At 35.8% G+C, this 25,803-nt stretch overlaps 2 protein-coding genes and 1 long non-coding RNA gene across 7 annotated transcripts in view; 1 reads left to right on the forward strand and 2 right to left on the reverse strand.

The window, feature by feature from the left end:
- LOC149616227 (uncharacterized) overlaps nt 1-25,803 on the forward strand; it is a 236,414-nt gene that overhangs the window by 77,013 nt on the left and 133,598 nt on the right. The gene's annotated exons all lie outside the window — the stretch shown is intronic.
- Nucleotides 3,773-6,128, reverse strand: LOC149616231 (uncharacterized). Its single transcript, XM_089857295.1, has 5 exons — nt 5,913-6,128; nt 5,099-5,246; nt 4,815-5,035; nt 4,093-4,388; nt 3,773-4,035 (listed from the first exon to the last, which is right to left on the reverse strand). The coding sequence occupies exons 1-5, from the start codon at nt 5,961-5,963 to the stop codon at nt 3,822-3,824; spliced, it is 930 nt and encodes a 309-aa protein (XP_089713421.1). The 5' UTR covers nt 5,964-6,128; the 3' UTR covers nt 3,773-3,821.
- LOC149616232 (uncharacterized) lies at nt 9,178-17,803 on the reverse strand. 4 transcript variants are annotated; one of them, XM_089856584.1, is made up of 12 exons: nt 15,859-17,803; nt 15,707-15,796; nt 15,451-15,631; nt 15,302-15,378; nt 15,173-15,245; nt 14,910-15,071; nt 14,695-14,841; nt 14,437-14,562; nt 12,769-12,980; nt 12,560-12,693; nt 11,903-11,992; nt 10,947-11,081 (listed from the first exon to the last, which is right to left on the reverse strand). In XM_089856584.1, the coding sequence occupies exons 3-9, from the start codon at nt 15,487-15,489 to the stop codon at nt 12,972-12,974; spliced, it is 633 nt and encodes a 210-aa protein (XP_089712710.1). In that variant the 5' UTR covers nt 15,490-15,631; nt 15,707-15,796; nt 15,859-17,803; the 3' UTR covers nt 10,947-11,081; nt 11,903-11,992; nt 12,560-12,693; nt 12,769-12,971. The 4 variants fall into 4 exon arrangements, with proteins under 4 accessions (XP_089712711.1, XP_089712710.1, XP_089712707.1 ...); XM_089856581.1 differs by having other exon boundaries at nt 15,442-15,631; XM_089856583.1 differs by lacking the exon at nt 12,560-12,693 and having other exon boundaries at nt 15,442-15,631.

A 25,803-nucleotide genomic window follows, 5' to 3' on the forward strand; every position in this document is an offset into this window, starting at 1 on the left:
TCCATAGCTGCGATTCGAAATCCTTATATACTACCTATTTGAGTAAGGCAAAGCAACCGGCGTATGCTTCATTTCAAACGCCAATATTAGTCGAGTCTCTCAAGAATGTTTAATTGTTCTTTTTTAAAACGATGTAACGTTCAATAAGGCGAATAACTAACGAAGAAAATATTAAATATTAATTATATTTATTTTAATATTTAAGATAATCTTGTTTCTCAATTCAAAATTAATACGGAAAGAGTTAAAAAGCAGTCTATGTTTTTGTCTGCGTGTGTCCGTCCGTTGTTACACTAGTGCGCTGCGTTAGAAGTTCGTTTTATTTTGATGTGTAAAGAAATCCTACAGAACCATAATATTTCTTTTATCCTTAATATAAAATGAATATGTGGAAATATTTTTCGTAATTATGATGCATTTAGTACTTTTGTAGCTTTAAAGCTCTGTTACATTTTGATATTCCAAAGATCTTTTTTAATATTATTATTTGAAATGGCTGTTTATATTTTACTTAAGCTATACTACATCTATATATAGAATAATCCTTGTATTCATGATTTCTTGAAGAAAGCTAAGGTCTAGACTCCGGCGGGTATATCTAATATTACCCGCAATAGGCTTAGTGAAATAAAGAGTAAATAATTGAGGCCTGAGGTGAAGTAAACTTTGGGTTTTGATTTTCGTGTCTGAAATGAAGAGACATCAACGGTTCAGAGTGAGCCGAAAGTTAAATACACTCTCAAATAATCAGGTTAAGATTTTATAATAGAAGAAAAGATTATGGTGGCAATTAGATTAGTAGGGCTAAGCTACAGAGTTTTTTTGTTCTCTTTATGGTGCGCATTGACTATCAGTGCGTCTAGCTACAATTTAGCTTTGGTATTATTTAACGTTAACGCTCATGTTGGCAAACTAAGAATATTGTTGAAGTGAGACGAAACGATAGTGTTTACACTGCTAACCAGTTGTGAATGTAGCTATCAGAATATAGGGTAAACAGCTGAAGCGTAGACTTCATTTCCTGTTCTTTTTGCCATTGACTGATTTCCATGTGTCCAAGATTTATCCTTATTGGATGTAAAATGTCGTCTGCTTTACCGTATATTCGCTATGCTTGGAATACTGCTTCAATATTTCGTAAATTTTTACTTCAAAAAAGAGAAAAAATTCCATATCTAGGAAAATAACTTTGTAGTAGTAGACCGCTTGTCTCGGAGAGGTAATATTTTGGTTTTCCCAACTTGTTGGTTATTGAACTGATAAACGACCACCCAGTATGGAGCCATTCCCCTTTTTTTAGATCACTATCTAACCCTAAAAGTTCGCTTGTTAACCTTTTTCGAATACTTTAAGCTAAAAATAGGAATGCCTCCCTGGTTTTTGAAAGAAGAGAGGATTTTTTACTTTGACCCTCTCTAAAAATATCACTCTTGTACTAGCCACCGAGCTATAAACATGTAACCAATTTTTGCTCAATAAATTTACCTCATTTCCTAGTTTTTACAATTAAACTAACGTCTAATAATTTCCCTGACGACTCGAATTACAACAGACATCAACGGTTCAGAGTGAGCCGAAAGTTAAATACACTCTTAAATAATCAGGTTAAGATTTTATAATAGAAGAAAAGATCATGGTGGCAATTAGATTAGTAGGGCTAAGCTACAGAGTTTTTATTCTCTTTATGGTGCGCATTGACTATCAGTGCGTCTAGCTACAATTTAGCTTTGGTATTATTTAACGTTAACACTCATGTTGGCAAACTAAGAATATTGTTGAGGTGAGACGAGACGATAGTGTTTACACTGCTAACCAGTTGTGAATGTAGCTATCAGAATATAGGGTAAACAGCTGAAGCGTAGACTTCATTTCCTGTTCTTTTTGCCATTAACTGATTTCCATGTGTCCAAGATTTATCCTTATTGGATGTAAAATGTCGTCTGCTTTACTGTATATTCGCTATGCTTGGAATACTGCTTCAATATTTCGTAAATTTTTACTGCAAAAAGGAGAAATAATTTCATATCTAGGTAAATAACTTTGTAGTAGTAGACCTCTTGACTCGGAGAGGTAATATTTTGGTTTTCCCAACTTGTTTCGCTCCTAAATTATATTAAATTTTGGATCGAATTTTAGCAAGAGCAGAGATAGATTTAATTTTAGAAGTAGGAATGGAGAACAGAGTAATCTGAGCGCGCGTCACGGGACGGGGGGTATGAAAGAAGAGGCGAGTCTTAGCGACAGAGGTAAAAAGGAATTACGTATTTTTCGCCGTCCCCGTCATCAAAACGTAGTTTAAGTGAGCCAAGAAGATAATTTAAACTTTTCGTTACGCCTACTCTGTCTTTAAAATTGAATCTCTACTAACAAATAACGTAAGAAGAAATATATTTACGAGACAAATCTTACCATTTTATACACATGTTTTCCACCTACCTCAACTATACAACCTTTAATATTCCTATAGCGAACCCTGTTTCTTTCATCGAAATTATTTCATTCGGACACAAAAGCACACGCACATTCTCCAAAACTATACGTGAGATATACGTTTATAGACATTCGTTTATAGAGCAATGACTGTAAAATGTCAACTTCGCGCGACGACAGTACGATATAATAGTATTGAAGATGAAAGTAACATTTTTGCAGAGCTGTATACCTAATAAACTTTTAGAAAAGTTTAAAACCATGCAGCTTTTGTTTCGTACTTTTTGAACCATAGACAATTAGAGAAACCAGAAGTAGGATAAGGGACTATGTGTCGAGGTAACCAAATTCTTCACTTGGCGAAAGTGAATATTCTTGATAACACACCAACAGTTGGCCCTCTGGTTGCGGTTTCTGAATTTTCCCTCAAAAACGGGAGACGCTAGCGGCGGTAGACAGCCGAACTAGATTCAAGCACACGCGTCCGTGTTCCGCGGCTTTAGGTTGAGGGGAAGGGGGTTGGAAATGTTTTTGGAACTCGACCAATTTTTTTCTGTCTAGTGTAGGCGCGATGGAAGCGGCATAAAATCCTCAAATTTGTTCACAAATGCCAGGATCTATTACCTATGCTAGGGCTCTTTACTTCTAGTCCCTTATCCTACTTCTGGAGAAACCAAAATGCAGGGACGGAAGGGTTCCTTCCTATTCGCCAAGAGGCTACACGCAGGAGGATTGTCAACTCGCACTGCCTCTAACTTTGCTTCTTGACGCACCCCTACACCCTGTGAAGTTCTCTTAACCCGTGTCAATAATGAAATTGTCTATTTAGAAACATTTCCGAGATAATATTTATTATTCACATTTGATTGTACACAAACAAAAACAGTATGTTTTCAGGGAAACAAACAGTATATCAGAAGAAAACCTTACTTATTTCTTAAGAATTCTGACCACCCCAACTCATAACGTCAATCATCAACGTATTCCCCAAACAATCGAGCTATTCTGCCACTACTTCCTTAATATAATTACGTTCTAAAACATACCGTATAGTGCTTCTCTGCCCCATTATATTTCATATTTCAACCATTTGCTGATCGGTGTTGTTTTGCGTGTTCGCTTCTACGTAGTCACAATCTGGTTCAATTTCTAATTCAACGTCCTTGTGTTAGTTGCTTTCTCTACCATTTTTATTCAATGAATATGCATTGTAAAGGCATTAGATAAGTGGCAATAAGTCGCAAGATGACTTGGTCCAATTAGCCAGCTGAACTTTTTGAACTTTTTAATTCCAAAAGACTTTCTTGTAATAAGAAATAATTCTTGCAAAGATATACATGTTTATTCAAGTACAGTAACAACATATATCGTAATTAAAAATCATAATTACTTTAACTTTTATAAACAAATACGGTAAACTCTAATATAGCAACGATTAAAGATACTACTGATCCAATAAGAATGACACCCAAAGGCAAAATGAATTCCTTAAATTCCATCACATTTTCCTGTTCTTCTGGTTCCACCCACAGATACCTATCCCACGTGTATTTGGCCTTGATACTTTTAATTTCGTATGATTTGGTCTCAAATGTTCGATACATTCTATAAAGAATGTTAAAATTGTCATAACAACATATCTAATCAGTCCGCGATGCCTACCCAATATTGATCTTTTCCATGCATTGCTTTGAGAATCCCCAATGAAATGGCATTACAAGTATCGTGTTGAATACGTTCTTTTGTGATATGTAGAGATAATCATGCATTGAATCAAACTTCTCAATGAGCATGTTTATATCGAAATTATAATAGTAAGGAAAGGCGAGGAATAACGCGAATTCCGAATTTGCCATCAGATCGGGGGCTCGTTCAAGGGCATCATTTCCGTTCTTTAGAATGCTGTCCATGGATTCTGCTCTTTCATAAATGTTCCTCATATTTTTGTCCCTTGAAATCTGTAACAGAAAGAAGGTTTAGATCACTGGAAGGGATCTGTATCGCAGTTGTTCTCTGCCGTATTTAACAGCACTTAATAAGGTTGATTTATTTTACTATATTTGCTCAAGGATAGATGTAATGTTAGAAGTAGGAATGGAGAATAGAGTAATCTGGGCGTGCGTCCAAGTCCCGGACCCCCTTCACCGGGACGAGGTATGAAAGAAGAGGTGGGTCATAGCGACAGAGGTAAAAGGAAATAGGTATTTTTCGCCGTCCCCGTCAGCGACGTCATCAAAACGTAGTTTAAGTGAGCCAATAATATGATTTAAAATTTTCGTTAAATGTTGGAGGGAGGGGATCTATACTGGGCTATGAGTCGGACTGAAGTAAATACTAACCGTTCTCCATTGCTGCTTCTAAAATTACATCTATCCCTGATTTACTTCAAACATGTAATGCATAGACGTTCCACGGTATATAATTGGAACAACTTTGGGATTAGCCCCGACGTCTATCATATCGTCCAGAGTTGCGAATTCATGCGGAATATTCGATTTTTGGAAACAAAGCAGTCCATTTGTGAAGAACAAACAAGCACAGAGCCATGTTGCTAAAGCGAGAGTAGCGACACTACCCAATTTAAGCTTCGATTTCAACAATACTCCTGTTAACAGAAAATTGTACATTAATTTTTGCATTTAACATGAATGTGTTTCTAGTATAATACCTTTCAAAAAAATTGCTGGTAACAATTTGAAAGCAATATCAAGTTGTTTGTGTATTGCGTATCTCACTCGTTTCCTTTTACGGTTTCTTCTGGTTAGATACATAACAGCAACAGTTCCCATTAACACGAAGAACATGATGTAAGCAACCTGTATGAAATAATTTCGGTCTAAACATTAATGATGAGAAATGTTTGCTGTATAGTTCTCAAAACTGCGTATCTCTGGTCATTCAAGCGCATATTGCAGTAAAATATGTCAGAACTACTCAGAAGGATTTTTAATGTTTATTCCATTTCACTATGGACACAGTGCTCCTGACGTTATTATAGAAATGATATAAGCCTCCAGATAGTATATATATATGCGGCATCGAAACTCTCCAAGTGTTCCTCGCGCACGCCCCTACCCTTGGGTAGGCGATAGTTAAGTTTAGCACCATTGTATTTGTATGAGAACAAATTTCTAATTTTGAGACAGAGAGGGCCATTAAGATTCGGTACTGTTCGACCCTACCTAAACGCTGAGGATGATAGGTGGGGTACAGACTGCAACGTTATAGGTATAAAGGTGTCCACTTCATCCCTCTCTCATTCAAGGGCCCATACTTGCTAATCCAACAATTAGATAAAATATTGTATAAATATTAATAAAACGTGTTTGGAATACATAATACATATTTGTGATGGTAGATACACGTGCTAGTCTCACGTCTAAGTGTTTGCAAATATTTTTTGAACTATTTAATAACATAAAATTTGTTTCGCATTAACACATACTGTGCTTACGTGAATTGTGTTAAACAATTATACTTACAATTCCTTCGATTATGAATGGTTTTGAAATCACTCCTGATGGTTTTTCCATAGGATTGATGGAAACTATTTTCACTTCATCAAGAAAGAAGCCAGTCGTATACTGGACTTTGTTGAAACGTTGCAAAGACACATAATGGGGCGTCACTACGCAATCAAGCCCCTGTAACGATTAAGAGAAACAGTCCATTATCTTCAAAAGGTTTTTACGCAATTAATGGTTATATGGTTTAAAAACTTATTTCTTCGTATATAGCCTTAAGTTCTGCATCCATATCCAATCCCAATGAGTCCTCTGGTGGACTTACAAGTATTCTGTAGATAATTTATGTTAAAAATGTGATAGGGCCCAAGTACAATTTAATGGGCAATTTCGAGTACAAAATGTTGTATGGAATTTTTCCGTCGGGTTCATTGCTTAAAGTTATGATTAGGGATGATAACTTAATTAATTTAGCAGTGTTTTTCTGGTTCTTGTATAAATTTAAGAGGTCATAACTTGTAAAGGGGGAAGGAAAAATGTCATAGAACATTTTCGACCCAAAATTGTTCATTGAACCTACTGTACAGTCTTACGTTTTGTTGCAGCTGTTCAATAGGAATAAAACTCTACCCGCCCAATCGTTATAAATTGGTATATATGCTTGCAAAGTCTTAATATTTAAATAAAATAAATTAGAATCTATAATTGTTGAACCGAAAATTAGTAGCACCTTGGGGAAGATAACTTAATTCTTAATTGATTTTAAAAACAACGATTTTTTTTCAAGTGCGTAAAAAATTATTTTAATTAAAAACTCGCCTAGTCTCCGAAGTCTCGGTCACGTTATTTTACCATTACACAATTTTCCTGTGCACTTATAAAAATCGTTGTTTTTAAAATCAATCGGGGATAGATTTTATTTTAGAAGTAGGAATGGTGAACGGTTAGTATTTACTTCAGTCCAACTCATAGGTCAGTATAGAGCCCCTCCCTCCAACACGTAACGAAGTTTAAATTATTTTATTGGCTCACTTAAACTACGTTTTGATGAGGTTGCTGACGAGAACGGAGAAAAATACGAATTCCTTTTTTTTACCTCTGTCGCTATGACCCGCCTCTTCTTTCATGCCCCTCCATCTCGTGGAAGGGGGTCCGGACGCGCGCCCCGATTACTCTGTTCTCCATTCCTACTTCTAAAATTAAATCTATCCCTGAATCAATTAAGAAATCAATAATTGTGATATGGTACTGGTTTTTACAGAGCTTATTTGAACTTTGGTGATCTTTTCTTCTGAAGTTGAATTCATTTTGTCTCGCCGTTCTTTTACGCTCCTTCTTGGTTTGAAGTTCTTAAATAGTTTAAGCCCATAAAAACTTCCCTTAAACCTATAAACCTTTAGGCTTTACGAAAACAAAACTATTAAAACAAAATGTAGGTCTCACGAGTGAAGATATAACCGCTCGATTAAATCTGTCAAATGTTTATCTTCAACTCATATAATGATTCTCTTTTATGTGCTTAATGGTTTTCAAATTTGAATGCGCTTTGGAATCCCAGCAAGACAATTCCAATGCTTCTAGAAATGCAGTGTGGACGAGATCAGGCCAACACTTTATATTGCAATACTGCTGGTGAAATAAATCGGTTTACCAAACTGAACAGCTATGAAACATGCTGTTTAATTAGAAAAAACAAAAGATATACTTGATTGGATAATGAACCAATTACTACAATTAAGGAACATCGCTTGAAATTGTACAATTACTTTCATATGACACGATAGCAAAAGTATGTAGATACAAAAACCAAAAGTACACTTCGTTGAAATTTGCTCGCGCTGTGTATATGAGAAGCCCTCCTTTATCCCAGAATTGTGTCGACCCCCCTCTGCGACCGTGTTACAGGGAACAAGCCGTGAAAAGGTTCATAAAGTAGCGGATACAAGCTCTAGTACTAAAAACTAAAATTTGGACCGCAGGCATCCTGCACTACTTTCTAATAACCTATGACGTCAAGAAGCTCCTTGGAAGCTGATTGGATAGTTCGTGTAGGTAGGCGGTTGAGAAGAGGGTAGTTTCTCAGTTTACGTGTCGTCTACAGCCAAAGGCATGGAATTTTTAATGAAGTCTCAGACCACTTAACCCATGGACAGGCAAAGCCATGTTAAACCCGCGTTAAAATATGGCAAAGTGTGGCACGTGCCCTCACGCGTCTACCGACCACAATTTATCGCCAAATGTCCCTAAAGAAAAATTCGTCTGTAATGGTTCGGGATAATTTTTAGCCAAGTCTTAATGATAAACAGACTTTATAAACAATACCAGAGTGATATTTACAAAAACTAATTTGATTGATCGCTTATGAAACTTTAATGAGAGAGAGGCTAAAATAAATAAATAATGAAATTCAACTCACTTTTATAATTTAGTCAGATTTTCTCCCCATATCGGTGACTGGAGACCTCTACTCCACAAAAAACAAAATGGCACGAATTTTACAAGAGTGTGGTGTAAAACTTCCAGCATCCGTCTCCATACAGCGCTAGTGTCAGGCGTTGCTCTGAGCAAATCTAGCTCCCTATTTAGTTAACTGTCCATGCATGGGTTAGGTGGTCTGAGATGAAGTGTACTTTTTGATTTTATTTCTATATACTTTTGACAATAGGATGTATATCGAGAAGGCTTCGCCTGAATAACCCCTCAGATATTTCGAAGTGTACTCTAAGACATGAACATACTCTTGAAGAGTGCTTACTGTATACATAGACCAAGATGGTAGACACATTTGGAATTAACATTGATCACTAATTTAAAACATAGCCTAAGTTCAGACAGATCCACGCAATTATTGTACCTTTTTAAGCGTTGTTCCCTTATTTCTTGGTGAAATTGAAGACGCTTGGGTTATTTCTAATACTAGAGAATTTTCCTTTATGGTTGAATTTACCTCTTCCACACTCAATATGTACTCTAGTCCGAGTACATCAGCACAAAAAACAAAAAGAAAAGCTAGAAGTCTTGTATAGCACACGTTTATTTTTGCTTAGTGGGAAATTTGGAGTATTTTTCTTAACATGATATACGATTATAAAAAGCACTCTATACTAAGTACGTTTTCGCTTTCGGTAGTCAAATACTATTAAGCAGGTCAAAAGGCGTGGATACACGCAAAGAGCCTTATCGTCAACAGTTCATAGGCATTTAAACCTAGTTTTTATTCAATCTTTCGTGTAAGTGTAAGTGCTATTATCAGTAAACAGTTTTAATATGTTTTTATTGCAATTTAGTAAAGAAGTGACACGCACAGCGCGCCTATGGACCCAGTTTAGTTTTCGTTATTAAGGATTCTATATTATTATTGGGTCATTTATCCTGTGACCTAAGACCATAGAGAAAGGAAGATGTTACTGTAGTAGCCGTGTTGACGCTCCATGAGCGGCTTCAACTTGGGTTGGTGCGTCATACATCGCTGCCATCTGTGTGCTAAACCTTGTACTAAAATATTTCAAAATTCGGTCATGGGGTCAAGGACAGTAATAGTTTTTATTTAATTTAGTTATCAAAACAGGAATATTATTATTACACCATATCACTCGCGTTAAGCGGCGTGCCAAAGCCAAAGATACGCGACCAGTTAAGAAATTTGTTTGAATATTTTTAAATTACTTTCCCTATAGAAGACGCTATAGTCGTACGCACCAACCTTAACATGTAGCGCCTCTGATGGATCCTGTGCTACACATCCTTACCATTTACGTGTGTTGTAGGTATTGTATCGGCCACTCCAGTATAAGTCCTTTCTCAATGCTAAGACCATTAAACACAGATGGACTGGAATGGAGATACGGCACTTGGTTCTTTTAGAGCAGCCCCTTTCTAGCGCCACAGTGCAACAGATATTGGAACTTTCGACTCAAACCAAAGCCATAGCATTATTTACGAGTAGAAAGGTTTCGGGAATCTCCCGCTAGGGACGACAACAGGCGATACCATTTGAAGAGCAGGGGTTTTAGCTTATCATTTCAGTCAATCTGTGTTTAATAGTCTTAGACGTGACAGTGTGAAACGATAAAATACCAATAGTGAATATTGAGTCTCATAAGTAATTGAAGCTTTCATTTACCCTGACCGAAAAAAACGTTTCACCATGGATATGTATAAATACTAACGTTAGTAGGCTGAAAAACTGCAGGAACGTTAGCCATAAGTTGGTGAAAAAACTAAGATAAGAATTTTTTCAGATAACTGGTGTATATAATTATGTCTTCAAAATAGGAAATTTGAATATCTGCCACTTCAGGCAATTAATTTTCAAAACTTATCTTTTACACTTTCCTGTCTTTGTCTGCAAAGACAGTTTTTATAAATATTTACTATGCCCTGGTTTCCTTTATATTATAGACAAGCCTTATGGTTTTTTTGTAATCTTTTAAAAATGGCGTCCCAAAATGCTATAAAAATGAAAGGGCAACGATGAGTGCCTTTGCTACTAGCAATTATTACAAATATTAACACAAGTAACTTCATGTCTGTATGATCGCTTAATTATTAAGTTCAAAGAGACATTTAAAGGGTTTGTGATTTTTCCTGTGGTAGCTACTTTGCGTTCCTGTCATTTAATAATTGAACGTAATTATTTCCAAAATGCAGGCGATTATGGATGCCATTAACCCAATAACAATGATGCCCGCCGGTAGATAGAACTCTTTTAGTTCAGTAAAATCTTCCTCCTCTTCCGGTTTGGCCCACAGGAAACTGTCCCAAGTGTATTTAGCTTTGATACTTTTAATGTCGTAGGATTTGGTTTCGAATGTTCGGTACAGTCTATTATGAAAGTAGAAAATAGCATCCAGCACGTATTATAAATGAGCAGTTCTTACGCAATACATACCCAACATTTATCTTTTCCATACACTGCTTTGAGAATCCCGAACGAAATGGCATTACAGTTACTGAGTTGTAGACGCTGTCCTTTGACATATACAGGTAATCCTTCCCTGGTTTGAAGTGTTCAATGAGCAGGGTCACATCAAAGTTGTAGTAATACGGAAACGGTAGAAGAAAGACGAATTCCGAGTGTAATATCATCTCCGGTGTTCTTTCAAGGGCCTCCATTGCATTCATGAATATGCTCTTCATTGTATTTGCTCTTTTGTAAATGGCTTGCATATTTGGGTCTGCTGAAACCTAATAGCAAAAGTAAATAGCAGAAGTGGCCCTTTGTACCTTTGGCTAGTGCAAGGCGTCGCGAAACCCCTCAAAAACGGTTCCCGCGCTCAATATTTTAAATAAGCCAATCAGGAGGAGCCCAGAAAGTTGTTCTCATTTTCATTTTATCGCTACCTGGTGATAAGCTTCTCAACTATTTCAGTCGTCTGTCGTGAAATTCTATACTTAGAACTCGCGTGCCGTTCGTCAAATCTAACTATGAATATTTCAACGCAATGTGATCTTACATACAAAGTGTGAAGAAGACACAAACTGTATTTAAAGGAAAAACTAAAGCAAGTCAAACCAAACAGGTGTGAAAACTAAGAATATCTCTACGGAAGACTTAAGCCTTGGCGAGCTTGCAGATAGGGAAGACGGGAAGGGGTTGAAATTAAGGATAATAATTTGAAAAATCCTGGAACTAATTTGGAAATTGGTGTTCTTGGCGCTAAACAACATTCAGTGGCACAGATTGTTAAAAGAAAACTACAAGGTACTGATTTGTCTGATGAATGTGCAACTCCTCTGAAATATATGCGTGAAAATAACCCTATGGTTGGGAATGAGGCAGACGACTACTACCAATCATGGAAATCCATGTATTCATCCGCGTTTTCCCGCCAAAATCACCTAGTTAGGACGGCGCGAAATTTTCCAGAAAGTGACGCCTCGCTAAATTAGTCTATTGGGCCACTTCTGCTATTTACTTCTGCTAATAGAAAGTAGAAGAACCAGAATTTCATTTCCTAGGTGAATTAAATTTGTGGGGAGTTTCTGATAGTGCATTAGGTATTTACTTAGAAAGCGGTTCAATCCCACTATACTATCTTCGAAAATAAGTCGTTGCAGGAATTTTGCAAAGTGATTAATTTTATCATAGAGCACAGCTGTGTAATATTTTTTAAAGGGAATTCACTTGAATGCACTACCCCGCTTATTTGTTAACGTAACTAGAGCCACTTTTCCCTAACATCATGAGTTTATCGTGCCTCTAAGTACACAAATATGGGTTACAACTGGGCATCTTAGTCAGGCTACTGTGACGTCAGAACTCGTATAGTGCTAAGATCCGAGAGAAAATTTTGAAATTTCTGTCGCGATGCAGCCACCAACCGGTCGAGACGAATAATAAATGGGTCACGTGAAAAAAAAAATCATCCAATGGGATGAAGTAGATTTTTACGTTTCCTATAGGCAGGCATTGGGGGGAACGAATTTTACTTGAGCAACCCCAAAATCCCTCTCTCTCGTAAGATAGAGGCGGTTTCAGTCCTGAATCATTCTAAAAGGGATAAAAGAAACGCTAGGCTAGGCAGTACAATTTTGTATTGAAGTTGAGGTGATAAATGATACGGAGAGAGTATATAGTTTCATTAAAGGGAGCCAGACAAACACTATTGCCATAAGAGTAGCAGCCATTTCTCTACTTAGAGGCATGATAAAGTTATGCTAACATCTATTAAACATGATGTAGTAATTGCATTTGACACCATCTATCCTAAATTTTGCTTTTTACACTCTCTTCTAATCAAATGAAAGAAAAATATAAATAGATAGATATAAGGGCTACGTTGGTTTTTGTTTCAATCTGGAATCGTCGTTAAATCACTTATATAGCAATTCAAGATTTATAGCGCTTCAAAAGGTATGTCTGTTCACCTACTTGAAACATGTAATACATTGGAGTTCCGTAATACACAATCGTAACAACTTCGGGGTTAGCTCCGACATCAGTCATGCCATCTAGAGTAGTGTATTCGATGGGGATATTAGACTTTTGGAAACAAAGCAATCCGTTTGTCAGGAAAAAGCAAATCAAGAGCCATGTTGCTAACGCCAGAGTACCCAGCTTAGTACTTGGATTTATCAAAGTATCTGTTAAGATTAAATTGCAAAAAATTAGTTCTGCCATTGATATTTCTATAACCAGGCATAAATTTAATTTTAGAAGTAGGAATGGAGAACGGTTAGTATTTACTTCAAGGAATGGTTCACCCATAAATTTTTTTGCTGTAATCCCTTTATTTACATCCAAAACCAAGATTTCGAGAGTTGAAAAAATTTTACATTAAGTATATTTTAAATTAAATCAGAAAAACTAATTGCATTGAGGACCCTATAGCGCCTGTATGGTGCTTTTCCGCAAAGCCGGAGAGAGTACGATAAGTCACTCTCATATATTAGTTCAGTCCTCCATCTTATTGGCCGAGGTATCTATAGGACAAGCTTCTACTAAAAAGTAAACTCGACTATTACGCGGCTGAGCGCTAGACCGGCGACAAGGTACATTGGCAGCGCCCGTATGTTAGAGCCTAGTCAAGCTCGTAGATCGCCGTAGCCAAGGCCTAGCGAATCGTGGCATATCGTAATCATTTTGATGCACTATAAGGGTACTTACAGCGATCGGGAACAGTATAAAAACTAACCGCACACCTAGAGTTAATACTCTGACAGTCTTTTATAATACAACTTGGCATTTCGGCAATATTTTTAAAACTAAACTTAAAACTCATTTAATATCCACGTAAATTTAATATCATTTAATTTCTTTTCGATAAACAAAACTAAAGGACATTGACCATCATATTCTCCCCTAAAACAAATAATTTTTAATATTCCACCCTATCAAACGGAGCTGTAATGGCTTACCAAGCCCTAGTTCCTAGCCAAAAACAGAAAAAAAGAAAAGAATTAATTTTGATTCAAATTGATCAACGAAACGACTAACGAGAGCTAATCATACTTGATGACGAAATTGCCAGACTAAAAAAAAAACCCCGACCGAAATTCTTCTGCTTGGAGTGCTAAAATCTCATTGGCTAAACGCTATTTAAACCAGCCAGTCATCTGGCAGGTCTGGCCAAGCACGACAGTGAAGTTTAGAGATAGGGGTTAAGGGTTTTGTCCATATAAAATTTTATTTTAATTATAAAATGAAAACTATCGCTAATAATTTAATTTCAGTAGTACCACTATCTTTATAAAAGTACTATTGACGCTAAGAGACAAAAAAGTTTATGGGTGAACCATTCCTTTCAGTAAGTTCAGTCCAACTCATAGAGCCCCTCCCTCAAACACGTAACGAAAAGTTTAAATTATCTTATTGGCTCACTTAAACTACGTTTTGACGGCGAAAAATACGTAATTCCATTTCACCTCTGTCGCTATGACCCTCCTCTTCTTTCATACCCACCTTATTGGGGAAGGGGGTCCGGGACTTTGACGCGGGCCCAGATTACTCTGTTCTCCATTCCTACTTTTAAAATTAAATCTATCCCTGTTATAAGCCAGTAATGCATAAGTATGGGTCTGTCGCAGAAGATTAAGGTACCTTCATTCCCCACTCAAAGCAAAGTTTAAGAAAATTCTGTGCCACCTTTGTTTTAATGCTTCTCATCCAAAACAGAGCAAAATACAGGCGTGGAATAATTCCATTGCCTTCCTTTGTGGAGCCGGGCTACAAGTAGTGATATAAAATACCAGAAGAAACCCCCTAAACTTTTATGAAGGATCTACGCTCGTAGCAAATATATCTATGACCCATGCTTATGGAGCGTATGTTTGGCTTGCGATATTACTCGACTGTTACCTCGCAATAGAATAGCCGGTGACAATTTGAAAGCAAAGTCAAGTTGTTTACGTAAACATCTTTCATTCTCTTGATTTTGGTGTTTTTCTCGTTCAGATACAGAGTGGCTACTACTCCGATTAGAACAATTAGAGTAATTCCTACAACCTGATATTATGAAAAGCATTTGAGCTTTATTTGCTAAATCTTCCCTTTCGAGAACTAACGAAACTTACGACATCGTCCATGACAAATAGCCTTGAAACCAGTCCTAATGGTTTTTCCTTTGGATTCATTGAAACTAGCTTCACTTCATCAATGTAGAAGGGTGCTGTATATTGCACTTTTTGGAAACGTTCCCACGATGCGTATTGGGTCGTCACTATACAATCGTATCCCTGTATTTTAAAGAAAATTCATTAAACTGTCAAAGAAATTGATGTTTGTTGATGGCTATATTCTATTAGACTATTTCGAAGGTTCATTTGAAAATACTTAATTCATCTGTTAAAAGTTTAAGTTCTGCGTCAGGGTCCATTCCCACATCATCATCAGGAGTTTCAACATTTATTCTGAAAGAGAATAAAATTTAATTTATTGTGGTGAATATTTCAACTGCAAAACTTGCGTTTTGTTGCAGCTTCTTAGCAGAAACAAAACTCGTTCAGCCCAGTCGTTGTATATTGGTATCGTATCTTGCAATAACTTGAAAAATAAAGGTGTCCATTTAGATTCTCACTAGGATACCATATAAAAATTAGTTTATACCGGAACTACTTGAACAGTGGCGATATTTTCGTCTTGGCTTGAGTTCATGTTTGAAGTTTGACAAATTTTTTAATAGTTGTCCCTATAAATTCGTGTTGTCTATGATTGTTTGAAGCGGGTTTTTTTCTACCCAAAGAGAAGGGAGTATGGATGCTGTGCAACGCTATGTCCCGCAGTGAACCTATAAATACTTTGGATTAGAGTTAAATTATTATTCCGACTTCAGGCGTTTTATGAAATACTATGAAAGAGAATCAAATTGAACCGTAAAAACTTGCGTTTTGTTGCAGCTTCTTAGCAGAAACAAAACTCGTTCAGCCCAGTCATTGTATATTGGTATTAATTCTTGTAACAACTTGTAATATAAAAGTTTCCATTTAGCTTTTAGATGGGATACAAAACAATCGACTATTATACCGGAACTCTTTGAACAATGGCGATATTTTCATCTTTGCTTGCATTCATGTCAGTTTTTCAATAATTATCTCTTGAAGTCAGAAATTTTTGTAACTAAAGCCAGATTGACTAAAATTTTGTAAACATGGTTAGGGCAAAGTGAAGTTGCGCCAGGTACCTTAGCTTAATTCCTACTCAATTTTTAAAGAAAACAAAAAACTTAGATGAGCACGCTTCTTATTCTTAATCCATTCGCCAAATAATAAATTTGCATTTCATCGTCAACTTTACATATTTTAACCCGAAACTTATCTTCGAATAAAGATTGTCTATATTCAAAATACTACACATTTTAAATTGATTCACATGAAAAAGTTATGACGTCATGCTTGTGTCGCCTGATCGTGTTGAATCGTTTTAGATGAAAAAGGTTTTAGTGTACTTTTTACAAAACACTTATGGTTTCTATAATTGTTTCACATGTGGTAACAGTAAACTTATTCCAATTGATTCATTCCCCTCCACCTAACAACGAATTGTCTCACAGGTTTTGAGCATTATTGCATGAAAGAAATGCTGATATTTATCTTTGAGTCGCGTTCCTTTCATAACTTTAAACTTACTTTTCCTAGCATCCTTCTTCTCTCCTGTCACTTATTACCTATTGATTTCTTGTGTTCAAGTTATTGAAATATTTGCATTAAAAATTTGATCTCCGTATATAACTTGAATCTTTTCAAATATTAACCCAATCCTTTGCCTTTCGAGCATTTATAGCGAGGGCAACTGTTTTGCGCGATACTGAGCAATATTTTGAGTTTTGTGCGTGCAGTAAGAAATTTAAAACTCTTAACTAAATTATTTGACTATTACGTTGGCTTTTATTCCCATGCTATTACCATTAGTCTGTTTTGAAGAAATCGTTAAAGGGTTCGTAGCTAATTTCGACTACTATGATATTTTAACAATTCTAAATAATTGCATATATGAAAATTGGATCTAATCAATTTTCTTAGTTGAAAATTGATAATTGAAATCGTTTTACTTTGCGATTATTTTATAACTGGTGCCTTCTAGGCTTAGTAGAAAGTATTTATTTTGAAACTGGCATAACTTTCTTTTAAAATTTGCTGAATAATACACAGAGAAATATTTTTTAAATCATAAGAAATCTATGTATCAAAGATTTTTTCAAATTATTTTTAATGAAAAGGTTTTGATCAAAATATTATCGATCGATTGATATGCTACTATCCCTTTAAGGTACTCAAAAAAATAAATATATACCCTTAAGTACAGTACTTTCTTAACTAACTAAACCTCAGGAGTAATCAATTATATGCTTTTTCTAGTACACCGTATATAATTTTAACTGAGGTATATGAAAAATACCCAGTATATTGCTTAAGTATGGCTATATTATATTAAAGCCAAACAAACCTCAAGAATAATCAATTTTGGAGCAAAAGTTAACAAAAGCGAAAAGGGGTGTTCGTGGAAAGTACATAGTACTGGTTTTGAAACCTAAACCTCTTTAGTAAAGTCTTACTTCATCAAGATAAAACCCTGCCGTATACTGCAGTTTTTGGAAACATTTGCATGATGCATATACCAATATTCAATCGAGTTATTTGGCAGTGAAAATTTAAAATAAATTCGTCTTTCGGATTATTTCATAAAATTTAAAGTTGATAAGGCCAGGGATAGATTTAATTTTAGGAGTAGGAATGGAGAACGGTTAGTATTTACTTCAGTCCGACTCATAGCCTAGTATAGAGCTCCTCCCTCCAACACGTAACGAAAAGTTTAAATTATCTTATTTGCTCACTTAAACTACGTTTTGATGATGTTGCTGACGGGGACGGCGAAAAATACGTTATTCTTTTTTACCTCTGTCGCTATGACCCACCTCTCCTTTCATACCCCTCCGTCCCTTGGAATGGGATCTGGGACTTTGACGCACGCCCAGACTCCATTCGAACTTCTTAAATTAAATCCATCCCCTATAAGGCTGTGTTCGTTTTTTAAAATATTAACAGATATTGACGAGAAAATGGATCTTTTTCATTAAGATAACAGGGGAAAGTTCGTTCCTTGAAGGCAAGCCATGGGATTTTCTTTAACTTAAGCCAATTCTTTTTCTCCACTAATCTTACCCATTTAAATTATTTGTCTTCAAAGACAGTTCTTATTAAAAACAATAGTTAGGTATAATTAAGTTAATATCAATGTACATTAATAAAAGGGTTTGTTGTGTTAATAATAAAAAATATGGAATGAACAAATGTTCTATCAAGCTCAGATCAATTGCGATTAAATAGTTCGGTAGTGAAACACTTTCAGCTATAAAGCAACGAAGAAATTTGTGCCAGTTTAAGAAAAGCTAATTGATTAACATGTATACAGTAACAAAATAAACTTCAATAAACGTATAACAATCATAATTTTCGGCAACACATCATATAAACAATATCAAATATAATATTACTAAGCCGATGTTAAGACTTCCAATATAGCGACGATTGTTGATGCTATTGATCCAATAACAATGATGCCCGCCGGTAGATAGAACTCTTTTAGTTCAATAAAATCTTCCTCCTCTTCCGGTTTCGCCCACTGAAAGCTGTCCCAAGTGTATTTAGCCTTGATGCTTTTGATTTCGTATGATTTGGTTTCAAATGTTCGATAGAGTCTATAAAGAAAAGAGAAATTAATGTATCTAAATTTCTGCTAAGTACAGTCCTCTGAAAATCAGAAAGTTATAGCAGAGGAAGGATGACACTCTGTATCGTTTTACTACTTGAATTATGTAACATGATTCTTCCCAGGCGAGGAGCCCTTTTTGTTTGCTCTTCTGTTCGTCACACTTCAGATGGACATCGCGTCGAGGGGTGAATTCTATAACTGTTTGGTACTAAATCCTTAGAAATCAACCCACAAACCTCGTCTTGACGTGGGATAAAAATCCACAAGCGTGCCTTAGTGCAAGTGCAAATAGTTAAGCACTAACAGAGTAATGATGAGGAAACTATTTATCGCAAATATGATTCAGTTTAACAGTAACCTTGCTCGAAATGTTAAGGGATGTTGAGAAGAATCATGTTACAATTACCCCTTTTTGTTTCACACTTCTATTAAATTTTCTGGTTATAGCATCACTTATGAGCAGTTCATCTATATCTATATAAATCAAAGTCCTGACAGACTGACTGATAATCAACGCCCAGCCCAAACCGCTTGTTTTAGAAGAGTGAAAATTTGCAGGAACGTTACTCATAAGTAGCAGGCGCGTAATAAGAAACATTTTTCCAATCCGCCGACATCATAAACAATGGCGCCTAGAAATGTAAAAAAATCTTCTCTATGCAACAAAGTCCGCGCGTTTCAACAGATTTCACAAATATTTAGAACACTGGTTTCCTATAACCTATAGACGGGCTGAATGGTCTTTTGGGTTCCATTTGTTGCCATCTTTTTAAATGGCGGCCAGAAATTTAAAAGCCCCTCTTTATGGAATGATAAAAAATGCCCTGGCTGACGGGCAACGCCGAGTGCCTTCGTTCCTAGGGTGCTACAAAAATATTAGTCATCAGTAAAACCTACCCATTCTTTATAACATTTTGATGGAAGTTCTAATTACACGCGAGCGTCAACACGGGTAACAGCTAGTTAGCAATACATACCCAACATTGACCTTTTCCATACACTGCTTTGAGAATCCCCAACGAAATGGCATTACAGTAAGTGAGTTGTAGACTCTGTCCTTTGACATATAGAGGTAATCCTTTTTTGCTTTGAATTTTTCAATGAGCAGGGTCACCTCAAAATTGTAATAGTACGGGAACGGTAAAGGTAAAACAAATTCCGCATCCAATATCAACTCCGGTGTTCTTTCAAGCGCCTCCATGGCATTCATTAATATGCTATTCATTGTTTTTGCTCTATTGTAAATTTCTTTCATATTTGGGTCTGCTGAAATCTATGAAAAAGTTTAAAATTTTTGTACTTCAATACCTGGGTAGGTAAAATTGTGTAAAGTTTCATTCCTCCGTCATCTTAGAATATGGCAGTTAGAATTTAATGCCTAGACACCCTTAATATATTTATAAAGTTCTATATTGATTTTTTTCTTCAATCTGTTTTCGTCTCTGGAACTGGTGCTTACCGAAACGCCTATTTTCCTATACTTCGCAATTCTACTTCTCTTATAGACCTTTTCGATGTAAAACAAGATGGCTCCAGCAAGCCAATATTAAAATTTTGCGCGGCAACACGGCTGGCAACTGTTTTTCCGGCGAACCTTGAATGTTAATTCCACATAGGCTAATAATTTTTTGTGAATATTCCATCAACTTTGGTTAAAAAATTTAGACTTTCCTCAAGCAACATCAGTAAATAGTAACTAAACAAACCCATATTTTAATTATTTAATTTACCACAGTTTAAAGAATAATTCAGGTTACAGTTACAAAATTTTAAAGCGCGCGCCCTGATTCATATGCCAGCGTTCGCCAAACAGAGTTGCGCAGGTCTAGTGTGACGTCACACAAGCGAGTTGAAGGAGAGAGATAAAATCCCGAAGCGACCGCGAGCCAGGGCCGGAAATAAGAAAAAATTGTTATAGGACATGTGTCCAGTGACCCCCTGTTTGACTGGAAAATTTATAGGAGTGTGCAAAAATGGTGTCGTTTCTCCATAGTCAAGGTATCAAAACTTCGGAAAATTTATAGGTCAAAATGTCCAGTGACCCCCATAGTTTTTAAAAAAATTATGGGACATTTTTAAATTTTATTGGACAATGTCCAGTGTACTGTGCTTATATCCGGCCCTGCCGCGAGCCCCTTTGCCTGTCTCGCACCGCCGCACGCGTAAACACTAAACACGAAAGATACCGTATAAATCTATTAATTTTGAGCGTCATCTATGATGGACGCGCAAAATTAAAAAGGGGCTAAGCAACCCTCAGTATCGCTCTTCGCGACATAAAAGGGGTTTAATAAATAACTGTCTCTGCGCACTCTCTCTAGGACAAAGTCTTGTCTGCTTATACTGGATCTTTGGCCTTGATCGAAATTTTTCTATTCAAACTACTGCGCATAAAACGTGTGCTACGCATATAATTTCAGTCTCGCCTCTGATGTCTCTACACTTTTGAGTTGCAAATGTCTCTATAGCGAGTGTCTGACTTTGCGAAAACCTGCATGTATACTTTTTGTGCCTCTGAATTATCAACCCTGCCAGATAACGAGTGTCAGAGTCAGACATCTTATAAAATATCATCGTTCGAGTTCTTTCTTGGCTTCATCTTTACTGATCCAAGACATTTTGGAATCACTCAAATTCATACCCAGGCAGATTTACGCTTTTAAAAAAACTAAAGTCGACCAATCGACTGTAAACTATGATTCACTTACTTGAAACATGTAATACATTGGAGTTCCGTAATACAAAAGTGGAATGACTTTGGGATTAGCTGCAACATCCTTCATGTCATCTAGAGTAGTGTATTCGATGGGGATATTCGACTTTTGGAAACAAAGCAAGCCATTTGTCAGGAAAAAACAAATCAAGACCCATGTTGTTAGTGCGAGTGTACCCAATTTAGTACTTGGATTTATCAGAGTATCTGTTAAGAGTAAATTGCAGGAATTTAGTAAGTTCTGGCACTGAGAGTATGATAGGCTCATTTTATTCCTCTACTGTTACCTTTCAATAGAATAGCAGGTGCCAATTTGAAAGCAAAGTCAAGTTGTTTACGTAAAGCATCTTTCATTCTCTTGATTTTGGTGTTTTTCTCGTTCAGATACAGAGTGGCTACTACTCCGATTAGAACAATTAGAGTAATTCCTACAACCTGAAATAAAAACAATTATTTGAACTTTATGCGCAAAATTTTCACTCTCGAGAACTAACGAAACTTACGATATCATCCATGACAAATAGTTTTGAAACCAGTCCTAATGGTTTTTCCTTTGGATTCATTGAAACTAGCTTCACTTCATCAATGTAAAAGGGTGCTGTGTATTGCACTTTTTGGAAACGTTCCCACGATGCGTATTGGCTCACTACGACACAATCGTATCCCTGTATTTTAAGGAAAATTACATTAATCTGTCAAAGAAATAGATGTGGGCATTTATCTAGGTCTACATTGTATTAGACTATTACTAAGGTTCATTTAAAATCACTTAATTTTTCGGTCAAAAGTTTAAGTTCAGCGTCTGGGTCCATTCCCACATCATCCTCAGGCTTTACAACATTTACTCTGAAAGAAATGCAATTATTATTATATTGTGTTGAATATTTCGATCCTGAAAACTTGCGTTTTGTTGCAGCTTCTTAGCAGAAACAAAACTCGTTCAGCCCAGTCGTTGTATATTGGTATCGTGTCTTGCAATAACTTGAAAAATAAAGGTGTCTTTTTAGATTCTCACTAGGATACCATATAAAAATTAGTTTATACCGGAACTACTTGAACAGTGGCGATATTTTCGTCTTGGCTTGAGTTCATGTTTAAAGTTCAACAGATTTTACTTATAGTTCTTCTTATAAAGTCCTGTTGACTATGATTGTTTGAAGCGGGTTTTTTCTACCCAAAGAGAAGGGAGTATGGACGCTGTGTATCGCTATGCCCCTAAGTGAACCTATAAATACTTTGTATTAGAGTTTAAATTATTATTCCGACTTCAGAAACTGCTCCAACATTAATGGAAAAAATCTGTTTCGTTATATCGATATTGGAGGCGGAGAGCACGAAATACTGTTTATAGGTTTGGTAATAAATCCATGAATGCATAGGGCTGAGCTGATATAGAAGGACCAAAAACTTTACTCCTAAAATTCATTAAAAAAGTTCACACTTTTGGATAAGCGCGCGTAATGGCTTTCTACTGTTTAAAAAAGTAAACACTGAGAATATTTGAATTTTTTAACATTCAAATATAATATAATAATAGAAAGAAAAGGGAAGCCACATTTTCTCCCCTTCAACTTGATTTACGTTCCGTACTAAGCTTGTCAAATTATTGTTTTTGTTAATTCGCAAGCAGCCATTGGTTTCTAGCTTTGGTCAGGTTAAATTTTTATGCAGTAGCGTTGCTAGGGTTTGAAATTTAGGGGGGGGGCTTAACTTGGGCAAAGTATTTGAAAGTTGTTATAGAAAATTAATAGCACAATTTTGCATAATTGGTTCATTGGAATATGTGTACACCTTTATAACTTTCTGAAAATTTGTGTCAACGTGAAATTATTCGTATTTTAAAGATATACAAACTTTTTTTGATAAATAGTACGGAACCGAGTTATTGACTATGAGACAATTGTGGATGAAAGAATTTCACTCGTCTTAAGTTTAGTTTTCGTTTGCTTTTAGTCCCCACTACTGTTATTGAAATTCGTCTCTATTAAGATGAAACTTGACGAACTTATCACTTCATTGCTACAGAATTTTAGGGGGCTAAGAGCAAATTTTCGGTAGGGTTTACGGAATATTTTGAGGAGGCTAACTTTTACGCACATCTTGGGTAAGGGATTATACGTATAACCACTACCCCTGTTAGAGATAACAAAAGGTCATGGTGTAAATCATTTGTGCCTCTGGGGTAAGTACAACAAGACGATCATGCCTAATATAAAGATACGTCTTGTTTCCTTCGAGGTTCCATTTCCATGCATATGATAGGCTAAGACATTTTTCTATTTCATTCGGGCATATGAAAAATTACCATTGCATTTGAAAATCATGTTTCCGTCTAAGAAGATACAAGCAAAAAAAGCGTGTTGTGGCTTTTTCGTCAAGTTTGACCAATCAGCAATTAGTAGACAATTTAGTCCCACCGTGTTTCCTGTTTTTAAATTTTGAAATATCTCGAAATTGGTTAACTATATAGGCACTGCACAGCGCACATAGCCTGCCGTTTGACTTTGTGATCATTTTGAATTGTTTCAGACGAAAAACGTTTTACCGTATATTTTGACAAAACACTTGTGTTCTATAATTGCTTTAAATCTGGTAACATTACACTTATTCCATTTGATACATTACTCACCTAACAGCACCAAATTGTCACACACGCGTTGAACATGTTGACAAGGAAGAGTCAAGTTCCCTTAGGAAATTCAAACTTACTTTTCCTTGCATCATTTTTCTTCTCATGCCACGTATTGCTTATCGACTTACTATGTTCAAGTTATCAATACATTTGCGTAAAAAATTGATCTCCGTAAATAACTTGTCTTTTCAAATATTAACCCAATCTTTTGGGTTTCAAGCATTTAAAGCGAGGGCAACTACTTTTTGCTACACTGAGTTTTTGTGTGTGCAGTATGAATACCAAGGCCCTTCACTAAATTATCTAACGATTAAGTTTGGCTTATTTTTTCCATACCATTAGTCTGCTTTGAAGAAATCGTTAAAGGGTTCGTAGTTAATTTCGACTACTATGATATTTTTTAATATTTCCAAATAATTGAAAAAGTTAAAATTGGTTCTAATATATTTTATTTGAAAATTGATATTTAAATTTGCACAAAGCCCGCCGTTTGAATCGTGATTATGTTATGATTCTCGCATTCTAGTAGCAAATATCTATTGCTTGAAACTGGCATAACAGTGCGCTTTCCTTAAACATTTCTTGGTGAAAATTTAAACAGTAAATATTGAAAAATATATTTCCAAAATCATAAGATTTTTTCAAATTCTTTTGTATCAAATGTTTCCATAAAAACATTATTGATCGATTTGAATGCTACTATCTCTTTAAGTTATACTCGACAAAGAAATAGACGGAAAAATTTCGTAGCTTTCAAGTACGCTACTTTCCCAAACTTGGGAAACCTCAAGATTAACCAATTAATACGCCTTTTTCTAGTACACCGCGTAACATTTCAAGTGTCGTATGTCATAATTACCAAGTTTAATGCGTATGTAGGGCTGTATTATATTAAAGACATGCAAGAGATTAATCAATTTTGGACCAAATACTAACAACAGCGAGAAGGCTTTTTCATTGAATGTACAGCGTACTTGTTTTAATACCTAAATCACTTAACACAAGCAGGGATAGATTTAATTATAGGAGTAGGAATAGAGAACAGAGTAATCTGGGCGCGTATCAAAGTCCCGGACCCCATTCCCCGGACGGGAGGGGGTATAAAGGAGGAGTCCAGAGGTATAAAGAAATTTCTCGCCGTCAACGTCAGCAACGTCATCAAAACGTAGGTTAAATGAGCCAATAAGATAATTTAAACTTTTCGTACGTGTTTGAGGGAGGGGTTCTATGCTGGGCTATGAGTGGGACTGAAGTAAATACTAACCGTTCTCCATTCCTACTTCTAAAATTAAATCTATCCCTGGCGCAAGTCTTACTTCATCATACTGCATTTTTGGAAACTTTAGCAAGATGTGTATTGCAAAATTCAACAGGGTTATTAATATGTGGTGAAAATTTCAAACAAATTATTTTCTATTATTATTTTATAAAATTTAAATTTTCTGAAGGGTTTTCATAGATTTCACGAAAAGATTTTTTTTCCTTAAAATATCACAGGAAAGTTCGTTCCTTGAAGGCCTTTTATGGGATTTTCTTAACTTCAGACAATTCTTTTCTTTGTCCACTCATCTTACACTTTTAAGTTCTTTGTTTTCAAAGACAGTTTTATTACTAACATTTGTGAAGATTAATAGAATAAATGTCGAAGCAAAATAATTACAGTGTATAATAACTATTCTGTGTGTGTTGTATTAAGAGTAAATAGGTAAAACCGTCCTAATCTATTAAAAAGTTAAGATTAACTGCGATGAACTAGTTCGGTAGGGTAATCTATCCATCTATAAAGCCACGAAGAAATTTGAGGCGATTTTAGAATCGATAATTGATTAAAGTACATACATTCAGTATCAAATTAAATTTGAATAAATGTATAATTAACAATCGCTGCTAGTCATTAGAATTTTTCTTCAACACA

Source organism: Phalangium opilio, unplaced genomic scaffold (assembly GCF_054372755.1).
Source record: "Phalangium opilio isolate 3A_F unplaced genomic scaffold, DU_Popi_V2 ptg000217l_1, whole genome shotgun sequence".
Taxonomy (NCBI): Eukaryota; Metazoa; Arthropoda; class Arachnida; order Opiliones; family Phalangiidae; genus Phalangium; species Phalangium opilio.

What these genes read in the sequence shown, in the direction of transcription:
- LOC149616232 (XM_089856583.1), bottom strand. Translation starts at nt 15,489, where the DNA reads ATGAACTCAAGCCAAGACGAAAATATCGCCACTGTTCAAGTAGTTCCG. An exon ending in TTAAACTTTTAACAGATGAA is followed by an intron (nt 15,072 to 15,172) that starts TTAAGTATTTTC and finishes TTTAAAATACAG; the next exon opens with GGATACGATTGTATAGTGAC. An exon ending in TATTTGTCATGGACGATGTC is followed by an intron (nt 14,842 to 14,909) that starts GTAAGTTTCGTT and finishes TCATAATATCAG; the next exon opens with GTTGTAGGAATTACTCTAAT.
- LOC149616231 (XM_089857295.1), bottom strand. Translation starts at nt 5,963, where the DNA reads ATGGAAAAACCATCAGGAGTGATTTCAAAACCATTCATAATCGAAGGA. An exon ending in CATTCATAATCGAAGGAATT is followed by an intron (nt 5,247 to 5,912) that starts GTAAGTATAATT and finishes TATTTCATACAG; the next exon opens with GTTGCTTACATCATGTTCTT. An exon ending in ATGGAAAAGATCAATATTGG is followed by an intron (nt 4,036 to 4,092) that starts GTAGGCATCGCG and finishes CATTCTTTATAG; the next exon opens with AATGTATCGAACATTTGAGA.